Raw genomic sequence first — 21,393 nt, 5'->3', positions numbered from 1 at the left:
AAAGTGTGGTTGGATACTGCTAGGGGTCCAATGGCCAAGCCTACTACTCTTGGAAGATCTATAGACATAAATATGTAGACAATTTGTCACATTCTATTACACAGCTTAGAAATATAGTTTAATTTTTCTCTTCCATTAGGGAGATCCCTCCAGCTATCTGCTAATTCAAAATTTGTAGTCATTACCTTCAGACCATTGCCCGCCTGACTGGACATTTTTAAACTTTTGGCAGGACTGTCCAGCTGGAGTCCAAGATGGAATTAAGCCTCCCAGCTATGATAACAAGTTCCAAGGTGGGGGCCAGTCGAGACATTAGGGACCTAAAAAAAATAGCCTTAGGTTATTATTAGGAACAATAATCACCTCATGCCTTCTCAGTTGTTCCTCAACAATTACATAGCAGCTGTCCATGTCTGTGTGCACACTTTTCCCTTAAAATGGCTGTGATTTTCTAATGAGAATTACTACTCTCCACTTCCCAGAAGATGGATAACAACGCTGACCCACCCATGGTTGTTTTAATTTGTGATGCTCCTTGTCATTAAATTTTGTTACTTGGAGGCATGCACCCCCCCTGCTTCATAGCTAAGCAAAGTTATCAAAATGTTTGCCCTCTAGGGAAGAAATGCCCAAGACATTTCAAGATACCTCTTCTAGGTTCTTATTAGCCATATTTAAGATGAACCATGAGCATTTAAAAACAAGACAGTGAGTTAACACAGTATAATACCAGCCTGCCCAGCCTTCACCTCATTGGCTTGGAAAGAGAACAGCACATTACAAAGTCCTCCACCCCCCTCCCCCGCATTTTATAAAACCCAAACGGCATCCCTCTTCCCATTCCTCCCGACCCCTCCTAGTGTCTCTTTCCTCAAATCCACACCATACATACCTCTTCATGTCCCTGTGATTGTATGAATCAAACCTCTCCCAACAACCCCTTTCATCAGTAAGATATTCAATATAATTTCTGAATGCAATCCATTCACTTTCATGCCTAAACAAAACAACCATCAATTGCAAAATTGCACAATTATTTATGCCGGTGGTTCCCAAACCTGATCCTGGAAGCACCCCATCCAGTCAGATTTTCAGGATAGCCACAATAAATATTCATTAGAGAGATTTGCATGCACTGCCACCACTGTATGCAAATTTATCTCATGAATATTCATTAAGGATTTCCTGAAAACCTGACTGGCTGGGGGTCCCACAGGATAGGCTTGAGAACCACTGATTTAAGTAATATGTATAACTCAATGGAACTTGTATGAGACTGTTTAATTTCGTTGTAGTGGTATGCTGCTTATAACCACCTAGAACTCTGAGGATTCAGTGGGCTATAAGAATGCACTTAACATTTCAGCTGCGGAGAGAAAAATCTCCCATAACAGCTTGCATTATTTCCTCCCTTCCAGCAGTTCATGCCATCCTCCCACCAGCCTTCTCCCAGGGACCATTCACAATTCTCATACTCATCTGCTACAACCTTCCTTATCAGAAATAGCACGACGTCCCAGATCTGCGAGTCCCTTTACCATCTGTTCAACTGATAGCAAGGTTTGCACAGATTTTTGAAATAAAGTCTGGCAGTGAAAGGATCCTTCTCCTCTCTTCTCCGCTTAGGGCAGAGCTCATATCGAAGAAAGTCCCTCCTTGTCTGGCTTATAAATTTCCAGGAAGCTAAGCAGCAGCAGTGTGGAGGCTGAGGTTTCCAGGAGACGGATAGAGTGGGTGTGACCCTAGCCCTGGCAGCATCAGTTCAGGACCAGAAACAGGACCATCAGCATCCTGAGCTGGAGAGATACCCACGATTCCTCTTTTTTATCAAGAATAGACACACTTCTGCAGAGACTGTGCTGTCTCTCCCTCCCCTGTCCCCATCTCTTCCTCTCTCTCTGCCCTGTTTTGTTTTCACCTAGTCACCGTCTTTCCTTCCTCGCTCTCTCCCTTCAGCCGATGGATGAAAGATCGTCCCGCTCCTTTCTCTGTGGGGTGGTGGAAGGTAAGCAGCACTGCTTTCTACTAGTCAGTGTTACCAAGAGAAACTGTGAGAGATAGGTGGCCTCAGTGAAGTGAGGCTGGTCTGCGAGTCCATGCTGTCTGATTTGGAAGCTGAACTGAAGCAAGCAGAGGTTGGGGGACATCAGGGGGGTGCAGGAGCACAAGCAGAAGCTAAAAGCAAAAACAGAATAGCATGAATAGAGGAGGGAACTGAAACCAGAAAGGAAATAAAAGGCTTGAAAGAGCTAGCCTATTATACACAACAAGAACTGGCACAGAGGATAGAGAATAGAGCCTGAAGGGAACCAAACAAGGCTCATGCAAGAGGATATAGTAAATGGAAAGGGCTAAATCATTTTTAAGCTACGGAACCTGTCTTGGATGTCAGTGGGAGAGTGGTGCTCTAGAGGGCAGTGGTCCCCAATCTTGTCCTGGAGGACCACCAGCCAGTTGGGTTTTCAGGATAGCCCTAATGGAATTATGCATGAGAGAGATTTGAATATAATGGAGGTGACAGGCATGCAAATCTGCCCCATGCATATTCATTAGGGCTATCTGGAGTCCTGACTGGCTGGTGGTCCTCCAGGACAGGGTAGGGAACCACTGCTCTAGGGTCTGCTAGTTCAATTGGCAGGTCTATAGCAGAGGCAAAATCTAACGTGAAAGCTTGGCTGCTATGGCCTGTTCAGGGTGTGACTAGACCCTAGAAAACAGCGCTGCAGTGCTCGTTCATTACCTGCCTTCCTACTTTGTCTTCTCATGGGAAAGGCTCAGAATGTCAGAGGCTGGACTATTAGTTCAGTTTTGGTTTTAGCCCTGTAATCCTGCTTTTCACAGGGAAATCAGAATTAAGTCCACGCATGCAGTATGAGATAGAACCAGGAAATGGATCAACCCGTCCTGAAAGGATGGGTGCCAGGTGGCAAAGCAGATGTCGGAGCTGTGAGCACCAGTGCTTCTAAGCTCTCTTTTTCAGCACCTCTGCCATAAGCAATCCTTAGCTATTAATAATGAATGAAAGAACCAGGCACTGCTTTCCTGCTGATAGTTTAGAAGCAAAATAAGCCTGCATTTTGTTTCAGAGAAGAAGTGGAGGAATGGCATATATAGAGGAGGCTAGAAGATAGGAAAGATTTCTGTGTATATTCATTTTGGAAATCCTGTAAAGCAAGTGGGCTAGAGCAGTGTTCTTCAACCACCAGTCCATGGACCAATGCCGGTCCACAGAAATTTCCTGCCGGTCCACAGGGCCAGCACGTGCATCAGGTCCAAAACAGTGTTCTTCAACCGCCGGTCCATAGTGCGATTGATGCGGCGTTATCTTCGAGCTAGCTCCCTCTTCCTGATTCAGTGCACAAAGCCACGGGCAGTGGCTCCTACGGGCATCCTGCGCCTGAACCGGAAGCCTTCTCTCTGACGTTGAAACGTCAGAGGGAAGGCTTCCAGATGAGGCAAGGGACGTGCAAGGTGCAATTAGTACTATTATGGGGGCGGGGTCTGGGGTGGACATTGGGTAGAGATGGGCGGGGTCTGGCCCACGACTTAGTCCAGTGTTCTTCAACCACCAGTCCACGGACCGATGCCAGTCCATAGGTGTAAAAAGGTTGAAAAACACTGGGTTAGAGGTTCCTGCAGGTGTGGCTTGAGAAATATAGGCTTGGATCAATGGTTCCCAAATCTGTCTTATTGACCTTTCAACAGCACACTCCCCCACCCCCAGCAGTAAGTTTAATTTTTAGTATAGCTATGGGGCTGGATGGTGTACATCCGAGGGTGCTGAAGGAACTTAGGGAAGTTCTGGTAGCTCTGCTGACTGACCTTTTCAATGAGTCTCTACCGGAGGACTGGAGAAGGGTGGATGTAGTCTAACACCACAAAAGTGGAAGTAAGGAAGAAGTAGAGAATTAAATGCCAGTAAGTCTGACTGCTGTGGTAAGCAAATTAATGGAAACACTTTTAAAACAGAGAATGGTCAAGTTTCTGGAATCCTATGGATTACAGGACTGGAGGCAACATGGATTCACTAGAGCAGGGGTAGGGAACTCTGGTCCTCGAGAGCCATATTCCAGTCGGGTTTTCAGGATTTCCCCAATGAAGATGCATTGAAAGCAGTGCATGCAAATAGATCTCATGCATATTCATTGGGGAAATCCTGAAAACCCGACTGGAATATGGCTCTCGAGGATCAGAGTTCCCTACCCCTGCACTTGAGGTAGATCTTGTCAGACAAATATGATCAATTTCTTTGACTGGGTGACCTGAGAATTGGATAGAGGATGTGTGCTAGATGTGGTGTATTTAGATTTTAGCAAAGCCTTTGACAGTGTTCCACACAGACATCTAATAAATAAACTGAGTGCCCTCGGAATGGGTCCCAAAGTGACAGGCTGGGTCAAGAACTGGTTGAGTGGAAGGCGACAGAGTGTAGTGATTAATGGAGACCGCTCTGAGGAAAGGGATATTACCAGTGCTGTGTCTCAAAGTTCTGTTCTTGGGCCTGTTCTTTTTAACATTTTAATAAATGATATTGCTGAAGGGTTGTCGGGTAAGATTTGCCTTTTTGCGGATGATACAAAAATCTGCAATAGAGTAGACATGCCGGATGGTGTGAATAACATGAAGAAAGATCTGGCAAAGCTTGAAGAATGGTCTGAAATTTGGCAGCTAAAATTCAATGCTAAGAAACGTAAGTTCATGCATTTGGGCTGCAAAAACCCGAGGGAACGGCAAAGTTTAAAGGGTGAAGAACTTATGTGCACGACGGAAGAGCGGGACTTGGATGTGATTGTATGATGATTTTAAGGTGGCCAAATAGGTTGAAAAGGTGACGGCGAAAGCTAGAAGGATGATAGGTTGCATAGGGAGAGGTATGGCCAGTAGGAAAAAGGAGGTATTGATGCCTCTGTATAAGACTCTGGTGAGACCTCATTTAGAATATTGTGTACAATTCTGGAGGCCGCACTTTCAAAAAGATATAAAAAGGATGGAGTCGGTCCAGAGGAAGACTACTAAAATGGTAAGTGATCTTCGTGATAAGGTGTATGGAGGAAAGGTGGAAGAGGGGAGATATGATAGAGTCGTTTAAATGCTACATAATATAAATATGCATGAGTCGAGTCTTTTTCATTTGAAAGGAAACTCTACAATGAGAGGGCATAGGATGAAGTTAAGAGGTGATAGGCTCTGGAGTAATCTGAGGAAATACTTTTTTACAGAAAAGGTGGTAGATGCGTGGAACAGTCTCCTGAAAGAGGTGGTGGAAACAGAGACTGTGTCTGAATTTAAAAGGGCCTGGGATAGGCACATGGGATCTCTCAGAGAGAGAAAGAGATAATGGTTACTGTGGATGTGCAGACTAGATGAGTCATTTGGTCTTTATCTGCAGTCATGTTTCTATATACTTGGTCTCTGATGTATGCAAATATATCTCATGCATATTTATTTTTATATCTTGAAAATCTGATTGGCTGTGGGGATCAAGGACAGGTTGGGAACCATTGGAAGAGAAGTGAAATACCATGGGGTTGATATTCAAGTAGGTTTAAGTGGGCAAGAGAGAGTTCTGTCAACTTAAACTCTGCTCAGTGGGCCATCCCTGGTTATTAAGTGGCACTTAACCGCACAGTGCATGAACGACTACTTTGGAAAATTGATAACCATGGAATAGAAGGTGAAATACTCACGTGGATTAAAAACTAGCTAGCGGATAGGAAACAGAGAGTGGGGGTAAATGGACAATACTCGGACTGGAAGAACGTCACCAGTGGGGTGCCGCAGGGCTCGGTGCTTGGACCTGTGCTCTTCAACATATTCATAAACGATCTGGAAATGGGTACGACGAGTGAGGTGATTAAATTTGCAGACGAAACTAAGTTATTCAGTGTAGTGAAGATGCAGGGGATTGTGAAGATCTGCAACACGACATAACCATGCTCAAGAAATGGGCAGCGACATGGCAAATGAGGTTCAACGTGGATAAGTGTAAGGTAATGCATGTCAGTAACAAAAATCTTATACACAAATACAAGATGTCTGGGGCGGTACTTGGAGAGACCCCCCAGGAAAGAGACTTGGGAGTACTGGTTGACAATGAAGCTGTCTGTGTAATGTGCGGTGGCGGCGAAAAGGGCGAACAGAATGCTAGGAATGATTAAAAAGGGGATCACGAACAGATCAGAGAAGATTATCATGCTGCTGTACCGGGCTATGATATGCCCTCACCTGGAATACTGCATCCAGCACTGGTCACCGCACATGAAGAAGGACATGGTACTACTCGAAAGTGTCCAGAGAAGAGCGACTAAAATAGTTAATGGGCTGGAGGAGTTGCCGTACAGTGAAAGATTAGAAAAGTTGGGCCGGGGGGGTCACATGATGACAGCGCTGTGAGCAGACGTCTTGGGCTCGGGCTCCGCTTCCCCTCCGCCTAAAACCCCGATAATCTTTGCTTGTCAGCTATCTCTCCTTTTCGGACGGTGCTATTATCCCTAGCAGAATCCTTGTTCTCTTTGAGGGGGATTCCCCGGAGCTCTTCGCGTCAGGGATAGGCAGTTATGCCTCTTAAAACGCCGCGGCCTGGTAAAGAGAAGCCTGTCCAGACTCCCATCATGGCGGCGTCCAATGCGGCGCCATGCAGCACGCCTCAGCATGAGGACGATATGCAGGTGTCTGTCCGCCATTTATCTACACTGCTCGACGAGAAGCTGTCCAAGCTCCATGCTGTCCTGGAAGAGGTGAAGGACAGTATAGCCGGCCATGCAGCGCGACTCGACCAGGCTGAGGAGCGGATTTCGGCCCAGGAAGACCGGGCTGAGACGGCGGAGCAGCGTATTGCCCTGCTGGAGACCAAGGTAAAAACTTTAGCGGATCGAGCAGAGGACGCTGAAAATCGAGGACGCCGGAAGAATCTCCGTCTGATCGGGTTATCGGAGACGGTTAAAGATGCTGAATTGGGACAGCTGCTAGAGACCTGGTTACCGCGAACCCTGGGCTTAGAGGACACGTTGGGCCAGGTGCAGGTGGAAAGAGCCCATCGCATCGGAGCACCGCGGGCGGACGGCGCACGACCCAGGCCGGTGATAGCCCGCTTTCTTAATTATGCTACTAAGGCAAAAATCCTGGACGCCTATCGCAAGATCCGCACGTTGGATTACCAGGGCTCCAGGCTCCTGCTGTTCCAGGATTTCTCCGCCCAGCTGTCTGAACGTCGACGAGCCCTTACTCCATACTGCACTCAATTGCATTCGAGGGGGATCAGATTTGCTCTTCAATACCCTGCCAAAGTTCGCATCCAGCATAACAACGGGACGGTTACCTTGGACACCCCTGCAGATCTTCAATCCTTTCTGGCTAAGTTACCGGTGCCTTGAATGGGGACCTTCCTACACGCCGTGGATCTTGCGCTTGAACTGGAACTGATTATCTTGGCATCAGCTTTCCTGGTGAAACCTAGTTCTGGTTTTGGGCAGTTATATTTTTCTTTTTTGTTCTCTGACTGGGGACAATCCGGCCTGCTGCCATATTCAGTCCTCGTATCGGGGGGGATCACGTTGTTAGATCTGGCTATGGGGTTTGTTTGTTTTCTACCCTGATCCCCCCAGCTATCGTTCTGGTGCTGGACCCTTTTTGTATGCTGACAAGCTTGGACATCTTGCTCCTGATTTCTGTTGATGGGGGGGAGGGGGGCTGGGGAACTGTATGTACTATTTTGGTTACCTAGGGTGGTCAGTGGGCTGTTTTGCTGAAGTGTTTTTGGGAGGGGGTTGGGATTAAGGTTGGGTGGGGGGAAGTGCGAAGGGGAGGGTATGCGTGGGACTGGGTGTATGTTAGTGTACATGAGGGTTGTATGTTGGCTAGCTTGGGAGTGTGGGGTTTGGTTTCCTTTCTGGAACCGCCTTGCCATTTTTTTTATTTTTTTTGGAATACCTGAAGGATATGCTTCTTTCTTGGTTTGTGGGGGAGGGACCTGGCTGGGGGGTCCATCCCCATTTTTTATGGGGTGGTTGTGCATTCTTTCTCTCCCCGTCGTGGGCTTGTAGAGGATGGTTCAATTGAAACTTTCCACCCTTAACGTGGATGGGCTTCACTCCCCTATCAAAAGAAAGAAGGTATTGACATGGATGCGCAAGGCGCGCGTAGATATAGCTTTTCTGCAGGAGACGCACCTTAATACCGTAGAACATGAGAAATTAAGACGGGAATGGGTGGGGGAGGTCTATTATTCTTCATACAGTAGCCGCCATCGAGGGGTTGCTATCTTGATCCACAGGCAGTTGCCCTTTCATTTGCATAAGGTTGTCCAGGACGGGGAGGGTAGATTTGTGCTGGTGCTGGGGGAGTTATGGGGACATAAATTGGCGCTTTGTAATATCTATGCACCCAACATTTACTCTCATCGTTTTTTTTCAGGGTTGATGGCACGGCTGACACAGTACCCGGGCTACCAATTTGTGCTAGGTGGGGACTTTAATATCACTGCTGATCCCACCTTGGATAGTGCTCCCCCAAAGACTTTTCCACGGGGCCATGGTGGTAAAGGGGTGAATTTTCTCACTCATCAACTCGGGCTGGTGGATATCTGGCGGGTGTTACACCCTACAGAACACAGTTACACTTTTTTTTCTAACCCCCATAATCTTTATACTCGTTTAGACTACTTTTTGCTGTCCTCCTCCCTACTCACGGTGGTCACCGGTGTTGACATTGTAGACGCACCCTTGTCGGATCACTCCCCGGTATTGCTCTCTCTTCAGATTACGTCGGATCCCAAGGAACGCACCTGGCGATTTCCCTGTCATCTGTACAAGGACCTTGCTTTTCGCAGGTATCTCCGCGATAAGTGGTTGGAGTACTATGATAATAATTTCCAGCCCGACATTGACCCGAGCCTCTTTTGGGAGGCCTCCAAAGCAGTTATTCGGGGCTTTATAATAGCCTATACAGCGGGCAGGAGGCGACGCCAAGAGCGAGAGTTGCTGGAGTTGTCGGGCGAACTGCAACGGTTACGCCGCAGACATCAAAGTAGCTTGTCCCTTACAGATAAAACTAGATTGACGGAAATTCGGCGGCAAGTAAATCTTATTCTAACGGCCCGAGCGGAACGGGATATCTACTTTCATCGCTATCGCCTTCACCGCTGGGGAGGCAAGGCGGGTAGTTTACTAGCCCGTTTAATTAGACCATCCCGCAAGAAGCAGGTGATCACGTCTATTACAGATTCGCAGGGTCGGAGGCACACCACAGAAACTGCTATTCATCAACAATTTGTGAAGTATTATCAGGAGTTGTACGCCCATCGGCCGTTCGAGGATGGGGAGAGAGATTTGTTTTTCCAGGACGTCGTGCTTCCTCAACTCGCGCCCGCACAGATACACCGGCTGAACGCCCCTATCACTAGCTTGGAAGTGTCCATGGGTATCAAGGGGCTCAAACTTACCAAATCTCCGGGCCCAGATGGCTATGGGCCTGAATATTACAAGATTCTATCGGACATCATTGCGCCATCTCTTGGGGCGGCTTTTAACACTTCACATTCCCAGAGAGCCCTTGACAGCTACAATATGGCCCATGTAGTTCTATTGCCCAAACCTGGAAAGGACCCCTCCCAGGTGGGCTCCTATAGGCCCATCTCCCTTCTTAATCAAGACGCGAAATTGTTGGCCGCTATATTGGCGAAGCGTTTGAACAATTTTCTGCACCTACTCATCCATGAGGATCAGGTGGGCTTTGTGCCGGGTAGATACGCTTCTATGAATTTGACCCGTGCACTTATGGCTATTCATTCCCGGCGGGGGAACGATAGTAGAGCGGCTATAGTTGGCCTCGATATGGAAAAGGCGTTCGATAGCATTTCGTGGTCGTACCTTTTTTGGGTCATGGGACGCTATGGCCTGGATGGCGCATTTTTGGAGTGGGTTTGCAGTCTATATTTTTCTCCTCAAGCCCGACTTCTGGTAAATGGTCATCTCACCATCCCTTTCCCCCTGGAGAGAGGGACGCGTCAGGGCTGCCCGTTGTCACCGCTACTGTTTCTCCTTGCTATTGAGCCTTTGGCGGTTAAAATTCGATCAGATCCGGTTATTCAGGGCATACGGATAGGAGCGCGAGAAAGTCGCATTAATCTTTTTGCAGATGACATTCTCCTCTATTTCGAGGATGCTTCGCTTTGCCTGCCCAGGGCCCTACAGGTTGTTCGGGCCTTTGGGAATATTTCAGGCCTCCGAGTCAACTGTGCCAAATCTGAACTACTTCCTTTAGCGTCCGAGCACCCGGAACGTTGGCATGATGGGCTTCCCATCCCACCAGTACGAAAGCTGATGCGCTATTTGGGGGTCTATCTGAGCACACAACCCTCTCTTATATATCGCTATAATGTTCTTCACCATCTTGAGGCTATCCGTGCCCTTTGCATCAAGTGGAAATATTTGCCCCTGACCTTATGGGGGCGGGTGGCTTTATTTAAGATGGTTTTGCTCCCTAAACTGTTGTACCCGTTACAGACTATTCCTTTGTGGATCACTACCAAAGATGAACGGACTTTTAAATCTATCTTGAGCTCTTTTATATGGCGGAACAAGGCAGCCAGAATTAGCTCCAGTACTCTATCTTTGGATGTCCGGTTGGGAGGTTTGAATTTACCGGATATTCGGCTGTATAATGTAGCGTCTTTGATGCGGTTTGTGCATGAAGGTATTACGGGAGACTGCAGATTTTCCCCACCGGGCTGGATGTCCGCATGGTGCGAACCCCACTCCTTTCTTTCCTTGCTGCATGTGGAGTCGCAGAGGGTGATGGGAGCGGGTCCTCGGTTCGCTTTTTTGCGTCCCCTGCGCATGGCGTGGAGGTGGTGGTGCCGGAAACAGGGCCGTACCCCTTAGGCGTCTCCTTTTCTTCCTTTGGTTGGTAATGCTGTCTTTCTTCCGGGGATGGGTGCCTCGGGATTTAAGCTATGGGAGTTAAGGGGCTGTGTCAGTTTACGCCATATTCATGAGACGGGTGGGGGGATTTTTCCTACCTTTGAACAACTCAGGGCCCAATGGGACCTTCCCGCTACTCATTTTTGGGCCTACTTACAGGTGCGCCATTACTGCTCTTCACTGGAGCGCCAATGGGGGATGCAGTGGTCCTTGGGTAGATGGGATGCCCAATTGGTGATGGTACCAGCGCAGATGAACCGGCTAGCCACCTGGTACAGGGTCCTCAAGTTCGCCCCTACAGCACCTTATCTGGAGAGGGTAGCTGGCCTGTGGTCTCGGGATTTGGATGGTGACTATACGGGAGCCCAAGTGTTGGATCTTTTTGCCAATATTTTTCTCCTGGCGGGGCCTGCTGATCTTAAGGAAATGCAATTCAAAATTCTGCATCGTGCCTATATTTCTAGAACCCGGGGTAAGATTATGGGTCTCTGGGACGATGCTCGCTGTTCCCATTGCCAGAAGGCCCAGGGCACCCTAGTTCATATGTTTTTGGAGTGTCCACATGTGGCTCTTTGGCTCCAGGTCCTTCCCTTTTTGGACGACCTGATTGGGAGAGGGGTGCCTAGGGAATATGGCTTGTTGTTATTGGGGGATCAGAGGGATCTTCTTCTTGGGGGGTTTACACTACCGCAGCGGAAGTTTTTATACACTGCACTTTTGCTGGTGAAGAGACTGCTGTTGCACCATTGAGTGTCGCCGACTCCGGCTTCTTTTCACCAGTGGATCCAGAGACTGTTGGAGGTTGCTGCCTTTGAAATCCATGCTTACCAGGATGCCCTCTCTGGGGATCACCAATCTTATGTTTTCTTGTGGAGAGCGGCCAGACTGGCGGCGGAGGCGGCGGTTTCTGCGGCCTCTTCATGACTCAGTTTGTTTTTAATTTTCGGCCCTGGGGCTTTCGGCCCCTCCCCCCCCCTTCTCTCTCAGGCTGGTCTGTGTGGATGGTATGTATGGGTTGGTATGACTGGGGCTGGGTGGGGTGTAGTATGGGTTTCCTGAGTGTTGCGATTAGTATGGTACGGTCTGTTTGAGTGGTGCTTGCTATTGATTTGGTTGTGTGGTGTGGATGTTCTGGGGTTGATAAGCTAAATGGTTATTGCGGCTATGGCTTACTTTCCCACGGGAGGTTTTTCCTTCCTTTGCTTTCACTGTTGGGAGACTTTTGCTCCTAGTGTTCGGGCTTTGCTGATTTATTCTTATTCTTTGGGAATGTGCCTGTTTGCCCTTGACTCTTTAATCCTTATGTTTATTGGTAGTTTATGACTGCTGCCCTCGTGGGCGTGCTCTCTTGTTCTGGATCTTTTGTTCATTGATTGTTACAGGGCTATTGGCCCTGAGTCTTGTATTGCTGTTGGCTGCTTTAACAATAAAAATTATTTACAAAAAAAAAAAAAAAAAAAAAAAAAAAGAAAAGTTGGGCCTCTTCTCCCTTGAAAAGAGGAGACTGGGAGGGGACATGATCGAAACATTCAAGATAATGAAGGGAATAGACTTAGTAGATAAAAGACAGGTTGTTCACCCTCTCCAAGGTAGAGAGAACGAGAGGGCACTCTCTAAAGTTAAAAGTGGATAGATTCCGTATAAACGTAAGGAAGTTCTTCTTCACCCATAGTGGTAGAGAACTGGAATGCTCTTCCGGAGTCTGTTATAAAGGAAAACACCCTCCAGGGATTCAAGAGAAGGTTGGACAAGTTCCTGCTGAACTAGAACGAACGCAGGTAGGGCTGGTCTCAGTTAGGGCACTGGTCTTTGACCTGGGGGCTGCCGCGTGAGTGGACTGCTGGGCGCGATGGACCACTGGCTTGACCCAGCAGCGGCTGTTCTTATGTTCAGTGCTGCTGAATATCCACTCTGACTGCCAATCAGTCACAGAAAGATATAAACTATCCTGTCTGTACCTGCAACTTCTGAACCCGTTGCAGAGAATTAAGAAAGCAGAAATTGGGAATGGCAGAACAAAATGCATTACTTTCTAAAGAACAAAGAAGAATCCTTATCTGAAGTCATTGGCACATTAGGAATGTGAATTTGGTTTGGAAAATTTCTGCCCAGATTGATTTGCCTTTTGTGCATGAAATTCCCAAACTAGTGCACACAAAGTTGACAAATTTTAAGCATATCAGTCTGATTTCTACATTGAGAATATCCAACATTTTACTGCCACGTCTCCCCCACCCTGGCTTCCCCAATTTACCCCAAATTTTTTTCTTCTCATGCATTACTATACCACTCATCATAGCACAAAGAGACTGGTGCCATGTGGAGTCTCCTCGTTCCAGGAGGACTCAGGCTCTCTTAAATATCATTTATTGAAATTTGACTATTCTAGTTATGTATTTGATAAACTATTTTTCTGTGATAAACCTAAAGCTGTTTATGTATTACACACAGGTACTTTCTCTGTCCCTAGAGCAGTGGTTCCCAACCCTGTCCTGGAGGACCACCAGGCCAATCGGGTTTTCAGGCTAGCCCTAATGAATATGCATGAGAGAGATTTGCATATAATGGAAGTGAGAGGCATGCAAATCTGTTCCATGCATATTCATTAGGGCTAGCCTGAAAACCCGATTGGCCTGGTGGTCCTCCAGGACAGGGTTGGGAACCACTGCCCTAGAGGGCTCACAACCCAAGTTTTAAATAACTTGCCTAGGGTCACAAGGAAATGCAGTGGGAATTAAACCCGGCTCCCCTGGTTCTCTGTCCACTGCTCTAATAGGCTTCTCCTTTACTTCTCAAACTCAAAGCAAATTTCAAGTTCAAGTTTATTTAAAATTTGATACAAACGCTTATAAAACTTTCTAAGCAGTGTACGTAATAAAATTAGGGGAAGCAAGAGAGAGTTATAAAAATATGGACAGGACAAACAAACAACAAATGAACGGAAACAAAGGGGAAGGGGGTAGAACTACAATGGTTTTAGGAAAAGTTAACAATGAGGGGAAAAATATTAAGTCAGGAGCACGAAGGGAGCAATGACTCTTGTAGAGTAGATAAGAATTGATGAGTAAGCATTTTAATGTTTGGATAAGCCGAGTCTAATGGTTTTTAAGTTTAAAATGCATCCTTATGAAGGAAGGTTTTCAAGGAACTCTTGAAACTATTCAGAATAGATTCTTCTCTAAGATGAGCTGGGAGCAAGCTCCATAACTGGGGTGCAGTGATTGAAGAGCTCACATTACGTCTGGTGTTGGTGATTTTTAAAGAGGGTACTGAAAGGAGATTTTGGTTGCTTGAACCTAAGGCTCTAGGGAAGGTGTGGGGGTATTAATAGCAAGGTGCAGTAACCTAAAAAATAAATACATGTGTTTCAGTGAGGACCTCCTACAGTACAGTATATTTGGGCCAAAGTTTTTCACAGTCTTCACTTGGTCCCACTTGTATCAGTTGTTGATCAAATGAACACCGAAACTTAGAGAAACTCTTAATTTCTGCCACTATACACTTTTGCCAATCCAAATGGGGCAGTATAGGGGGAAATATTTGGATGAGGAAGGGTATTCAGTGCTGGATTAACACTATACAGTGGTACCTCGGAATCCGAACTTAATCCATTCCAGAACCCTTTTCAAGTTCCAAAACATTCCAGTTCCAAGATAATTTTTCCCATTGAAAATAATAGAAATTGGATTAATCCGTTCTTTGGTCCTGCAAACTCAGCAAGATCGGGCCCCCCCCTGGCAGAGACAGCAAGATCGGGCACCCCAACCGGCATAGACAGAAGGATCGGGGCGGGCCACCCTGGCAGAGAGCTCTTCAATCTTCAGCAAGGTCTGGCCCCAACCGGCATAGACAGCAAAATCGGGGCCCCCTGGCAGAGACAGAAAGATTGGCAATGGCAACTGCAAGCGGTGCTCAGCCCAAAGCTTCCCTCTGACGTGAACCGCCCAGGCAGAAACAGGAAGCTGCATCAGAGGGGAAGGTTTGGGCTGAGCAACGCTTGCAGTTCCCGTACGTTTGGATTCCAAAGCAGCGTTTGGATTCCGGGGCAAAATTTAATTTAAAAAATAGTTTGAATTCCAAGTTGTTTGAGTTCTGGGGTGTTCAGATTCCGAGGTACCACTAGACAAACATACCTGTGTGGGCCCAGAGGGCCCCTTTCACTTTCCCTGACCTCCTGATCTTCAGTCATAGAAACATAAAAAAAAAACCCATAGAAACATAGAAAAAGACGGCAGATAAGGGCCGCGGCCCATCTAGTCTGCCCACCCTAATGACCCTCCCCTATTTAGCTCTGTGCAGGGATCCCACGTGACGATCCCATTTCTTCTTAAAATCAGGCACGCTGCTTGCCTTGATCACCTGAAGTGGAAGTCTATTCCAGCGATCAACCACTCTTTCGGTGAAAAAGTATTTCCTAGTATCGCCGTGCAATTTCCCGCCCCTGATTTTCCATGGATGTCCTCTTGTCGCCGTCGGACCTTTGAAAAAGAAGATATCTTCCTCTACCTCGATACGGCCCGTGAGGTATTTGAATGTCTCGATCATGTCTCCCCTCTCTCTGCGTTCCTCGAGTGAGTATAGTTGTAATTTATCCAGCCGTTCCTCGTACGGGAGATCCTTGAGTCCCGAGACCATCCGGGTGGCCATTCGCTGGACTGACTCAAGCCGCAGTACATCCTTGCGGTAATGAGGCCTCCAGAATTGTACGCAGTATTCCAGATGGGGCCTCACCATGGATCTATACAACGGCATAATGACTTCAGGCTTGCGGCTGACGAAACTCCTACGTATAAATCCTATGATCTGCCTAGCCTTAGATGAAGCCCGCTCCACTTGATTGGCAGTCTTCATGTCTTCACTGATGATTACCCCCAAGTCCCGTTCTGCAACAGTTCTTGCTAGGATCTCGCCATTTAGGGTGTAAGTCTCGCATGGATTTTGACTGCCAAGGTGTATGACTTTGCATTTCTTGGCATTGAAACTCAGTTGCCAGGTCCTAGACCATTGCCAGGTCCGTTGTGCTCTTGCTTGTTATATTACATAGTTTGGCGTCATCGGCGAATAACGTTATTTTACCGCAAAGCCCCTCAGCCAAGTCCCTTATAAAGATATTGAAAAGGATAGGGCCCAAGACCGAGCCCTGCGGCACTCCGCTGATCACTGCCGTCGTTACGGAGGGGGGTGCCGTTCACCACCACCCTCTGAAGCCTACTACCAAGCCAGTCCCCAACCCATTTTGTCAAAGTGTCACCTAATCCTATAGAACTCATTTTGCACAACAACCTGCAGTGTGGGACACTATCAAATGCTTTGCTGAAGTCCAAGTATACAATGTCCAAGGACTCTCCAACATCGAGCTTCCCCGTCACCCAGTCAAAGAAGCTGATCAAGTTGGATTGGCAGGATTTCCCCTTGGTAATCTACGGGGATTACGTAGATTCTCCTCATCCAGGATCTTATCTAATTGGTGTTTGATTGGCCTTCCCTTCCCTGATCTCCATCTCTTGTTCGGAAGTCTAACTTAAAGGTACAGGAAGGATGAGGAAAGAGGTCTGGAGATAGGTGCACTGCTAGAGACCTATATCTCTAGCAATGAAATGTGGAAAGAAATCATAGAAAAGAAATAGAAAACTTCTCTTGTGCATATGTTTAGTTTGAGGGCTATGATGTCAAGAGGCAGTTTCTGTTTTATTTCAGTACAGGGGTCGGCTATCTATTGTACAGTGAATACCACTTTTTCCAGATTGAATTACAATGAATGATTGGGAGGCACTATGTATTTCTTCTCCCCCCCCCCCCCCCTCTTTATTGCTGCAGCATTAAAATTAATATTTTGGCTGGCAGGGATATCCAAGCTCCTCTTGCTGAAGATGTTACCTGCGCTGTCTGAACAGCGGGGAAGTCAGCAGTGCTTCTAGCTGTTGAGGCTGGAACTCCCTGCGCATGCACGATGGTCCTGTGTCAGCGGCTGGAAGCGTTGCTGACTTCCCCGCTGTTCAGACAGCGCAGGTAACATCTTCAGCAAGAGGAGCTTGGATATCCCTGCCAGCCAAAATATTAATTTTAATGCTGCAGCAATAAAGAGGGGGGGGGGGAGAAGAAATACATAGTGCCTCCCAATCATTCATTGTAATTCAATCTGGAAAAAGTGGTATTCACTGTACAATAGATAGCCGACCCCTGTACTGAAATAAAACAGAAACTGCCTCTTGACATCATAGCCCTCAAACTAAACATATGCACAAAAGAAGTTTTCTATTTCTTTTCTATGATTTCTTTCCACATTTCATTGCTAGAGATATAGGTCTCTAGCAGTGCACCTATCTCCAGACCTCTTTCCTCATCCTTCCTGTACCTTTAAGTTAGACTTCGGACTACAGTCACACTTGCTGCACGACACCTTGTGGTGTATTACAGTTTACCAACCCCTGTTTTAGTATTTCATGTACCTTGTGTTATCCCAGGACGAACAGGCAGCATATTCTCCACATGTGGGTGATGTCATCCATGGAGCCCCGTCGCGGACAGTTTTTCAAGCAAACTTGATTGAAGATCTTAAAGTTTGCAATTGCTGCACCGCGCATACGTGTACCTTCCCGCTCAGCTAGGGGGCGCGTCTCCTCAACGTGGTCCTGTCTCTCTTCTCTGCATTGAATTTAAATGCCTTTCTTGCACCGCGGCTTCTTTTATTGTTTTCTTTACGATCGGAAGTTGCTGTGCCCCGCGTCTTATTGTTTTTGTTTAAAAAAAAATAAATCCTCGATCGCGACTGGGGGACCCTGGTTTTTTCCTTGGCCACTTGTGGACACTGACGTACCAGCACAGTACTCGAGGGAAGCTTCCCCCTAGTTTTCTGCTGCCCCCAAGTCTCGCTCGGCTTCGCCTCTCGAGGGGCATTCGATGGGCCGGTTCCTCTATGCGTTCCCTCCATTTCCTCTAATTCTGAAGACTCTCGTACAGCTCAAATCGGCCCATGCCACTATGATCTTGATAGCTCCTCGTGGCCCAGGCAGCCATGGTTCTCCCTTCTCCTCCGACTCAGTGTCAGGGAGCCTCTGCTTCTGCCTGTATTTCCTTCTCTGCTGTCTCAAAGTCAGGGTTCGCTGCTGTATCTCAATCTGCAGTCTCTACACTTAACAGCTTGGTTCCTTTCCACCTGACTCCCTCCTTCGTTTTTTCTCAGTCAGTGTGGGATGTTCTCGAGGCCTCTCGGAAGAGTTCCACTAGACAATGCTACTCCCAGAAATGGTCTAGGTTTGCGGCGTGGTGTGCTATGCATCGCATGGAGCCACTGTCTGATTCCTTGTCCTCCGTGCTGGATTATCTGCTCCACTTGTCTCGGTCTGGTCTCAAATCAACATCTATTCGAGTCCACCTCAGTGCGATTGCTGCCTTTCATCAGCCGATTGATGGAAAATCGCTCTCGGTCCATCCGGTGGTTTCCCGATTTATGAAGGGCCTCTTCAATGTCCATCCTCCACTCAAGCCTCCCCTGGTGGTTTGGGATCTTAATGTGGTTCTGGCTCAATTGATGAAACCTCCATTTGAACCCATTGATACGGCTCATCTGAAGTACCTCACTTGGAAGGTGGTGTTCCTGATTGCCCTACATCTGCTCGCAGAGTCAGTGAGCTGCAAGCTCTGGTTGAGGACTCGCCTTTTACTGTTTTCCATCATGACAAGGTGGTTCTTTGTACTCAGCCTAAGTTTTTGCCTAAGGTGGTTTCGGATTTCCACCTCAACCAGTCCATTGTTCTTCCGGTGTTTTTTCCTAAGCCCCATTTTCATCCTGGTGAGGTGGCGCTTCACACTCTTGACTGTAAGAGGGCGTTGGCTTTTTACCTACAACGCACCCAGTCTCATCTGACGGCTCCTCAACTCTTCATATCTTTTGATCCTAATCGGTTGGGGTGTCCTGTTTCCAAGCGCACCTTGTCCAACTGGGTAGCTGCTTGTATTTCCTTCTGCTACGCTCAGGCTGGTCTCCCGCTGCGGGGTCGGGTCACGGGGCATAAAGTCCGAGTGATGGCGGCATTTGTCGCTTTCCTCAGGTCAACGCCTATAGAGGAGATCTGCAAGGCCGCCCCTTGGTCCTCGGTTCATACATTCACCTCTCACTATAGTCTGGATACTTTTTCCAGACGCTACGGCCAGTTCGGCTAGTCGGTTTAACGTAATCTGTTCTCCTAACTTGCCAACTATCCCTCCGTCCCATCCTGGTTAGCTTGGAGGTCACTCACATGTGGAGAATATGCTGCCTGCTTGTCCTGGGATAAAGCACAGTTACTTACCGTAACAGGTGTTATCCAGGGATAGCAGGCAGATATTCTCACAACCCTCCCACCTCCCTGGGTTGGCTTCTTTGCTAGCTATCTGAACTGAGGACCACGTTGAGGAGACGCGCCCCCTAGCTGAGCGGGAAGGCACACGCATGCGCGGTGCAGCAATAGCAAACGTTAAGATCTTCAATCAAGTTTGCTTGAAAAGCTGTCCGCGACGGGGCTCCGTGGATGACATCAACCACATGTGCAGAATATCTGCCTGCTGTCCCTGGATAACACCTGTTACGGTAAGTAACTGTGCTTTTTCTGCTATTTTACCCTTTACAGGGCTGGCATTAAGGGATGGAGGCAACCAGGTTAATTGTTTGTGGCCTCTGTGCAATAAGGGCTCCAAGTCTGCCTGATGCTGGTGGTACATAGACTGCTAACTAGTTTTGGGGCTTTGCTAGTAACATTTGTCCAGCTTACACTTTTGTAGTTGGGAGTATCATGAAATGACTTGTTTAATGGGGGTTTTTTTGTTTTCTGTTGCTGTAATTTATATCACCTTCTTATTTTTGGTTTTATCTCTCTTTCTCTCTTTGTCTACATGCTCTATTTCTTTCTTACCTGATCTGTTGCACCCTTTTCGTGTTTATACTTGATTTCCTTTTTATTCTTTTACCTATCTGCTTTCTATTTTTCTTCTTATACTTTCATGTCATCTGCCTCCCTCATCTCTCCTTGTGTGACAGGTTTTTATGGGCGACCATGGTCTATGGAGCAGCGGAAAGTTCTCTTCCAATGGTAAGTGCCCTTCAGGGAAGGGGTGACTCCGGCTAGATATGCTTCAATATTAGATCTTGTTTATGTAGCAGAGTAGGGATACATTCAGGTTCTCGAAACGATAATACCAAAAGGGAGGAAGTGGAAAGGCAGAATATATATATATATATATATATATATATATATATATATATATATATATATATATATATATATATATATATATATATATATATATATATATATATATATATATATATATATATATATATATATATATATATATATATATATATATATATATATGTACGTATTTCCTTTCTCTGCCCTCTCCCCCCACCCCTTATTGCTGCAGAATTAAAATTAATATTTTGGCTGGCAGGGATGCCCAAGCTCCAAGTGTATGTATATACACTGTATATATTGAAGGAAAGATCTAGAAACATTGCATATTTTCACCCTGCTGACAGTGCTTTTTGTTTTGGAACAGGTTCTTCCATAGCTCTACTATGACCTTTGTATGATACTTCCAAAATATCCCTTTCAGTACTAGCTAGCTCACTGTAATCCTGGATTCATGATTCTTCTACTAGGGGGGGGGGGGGTAGCAAGTGCTACATATCCTCACTGTGCACCCAATACCCATTTTTTAAATTCCTTACACAGCATGCACACATAAGCGCACACTCTGCGTTGCACACCCTCACTACACCACTGCTACAGTCACTTCACCTTGACAAGCCTTGCCTATACACTCTTACATATTATATTATCACTATGCTCCTGACATATACAAGCCCCTACTTAGGGTTACAATATGGCTCCAGAAAAAAGGATTGAGACATCCGGATTCTACTTGAAAGCAAAGGAAGTAAAACCTGGAAGTTTCAATCTGTCCTCCTTTTTTTGGAGCCTTATGGTAATCCTACCCCTACTCCCATTCCTCAGTAGACACTCCCCACGCAACTCTACTGTTCTGGGAACTCCCTTGCATACGTTATATTACCATTTGTACTCCGCCAAAGCTCTTATGAGTTCATGGCGGATGACAATGAATTCAACTACTGGGAACCAATGTTCCCTCTAAGCGGGCGGGTGTTGTGAGCAAACTTTTTTCACCGTGAGCCAAAAATATCGGGCGCCAGCAAGTTATGAGCCAACTCGCCCGATTCTCCTCTCGCCGCCCTGCCATCTGCCGTACGCCTCTCCCGATCGTGCGCTGTGACGAGAAACGTGTGCGCTGCGATGTAATATTTTGTGCGCCAGCGCACGCCAGCGCAGCTTAGCGGGAACACTGGTTCAAATGGTTTTATTTATTTCCCCAAATTTATTTTTGTTATACGCATTGAAAATATTTGATATTGCGTTTAAATCAAAATCTCAATAAACTTGAAACGAGTGCCCGTGAGATTGTGGGAGGGTTAAAT

General features: G+C 46.8%; 1 protein-coding gene across 1 annotated transcript in view; it reads left to right on the top strand.

The window, feature by feature from the left end:
• Nucleotides 1-8,417: 8,417 nt before the first annotated feature.
• The window catches only part of LOC117367430 (protein O-GlcNAcase-like), an 81,178-nt gene continuing 68,202 nt past the window's right edge, over nucleotides 8,418-21,393 (top strand). The window contains exons 1-2 of the mRNA XM_033959962.1: nucleotides 8,418-10,692; nucleotides 19,936-19,987. Coding sequence (XP_033815853.1) covers nucleotides 8,418-10,692; nucleotides 19,936-19,987 — 2,327 coding nt within the window. The remainder of the gene's footprint in view (nucleotides 10,693-19,935; nucleotides 19,988-21,393) is intronic.

Source organism: Geotrypetes seraphini, chromosome 1, assembly GCF_902459505.1.
Source record: "Geotrypetes seraphini chromosome 1, aGeoSer1.1, whole genome shotgun sequence".
NCBI classification, from domain to species: domain Eukaryota; kingdom Metazoa; phylum Chordata; class Amphibia; order Gymnophiona; family Dermophiidae; genus Geotrypetes; species Geotrypetes seraphini.
Note: the sequence above shows the minus strand (reverse complement) of the source record. Positions and strands in the feature narration are given on the sequence as shown.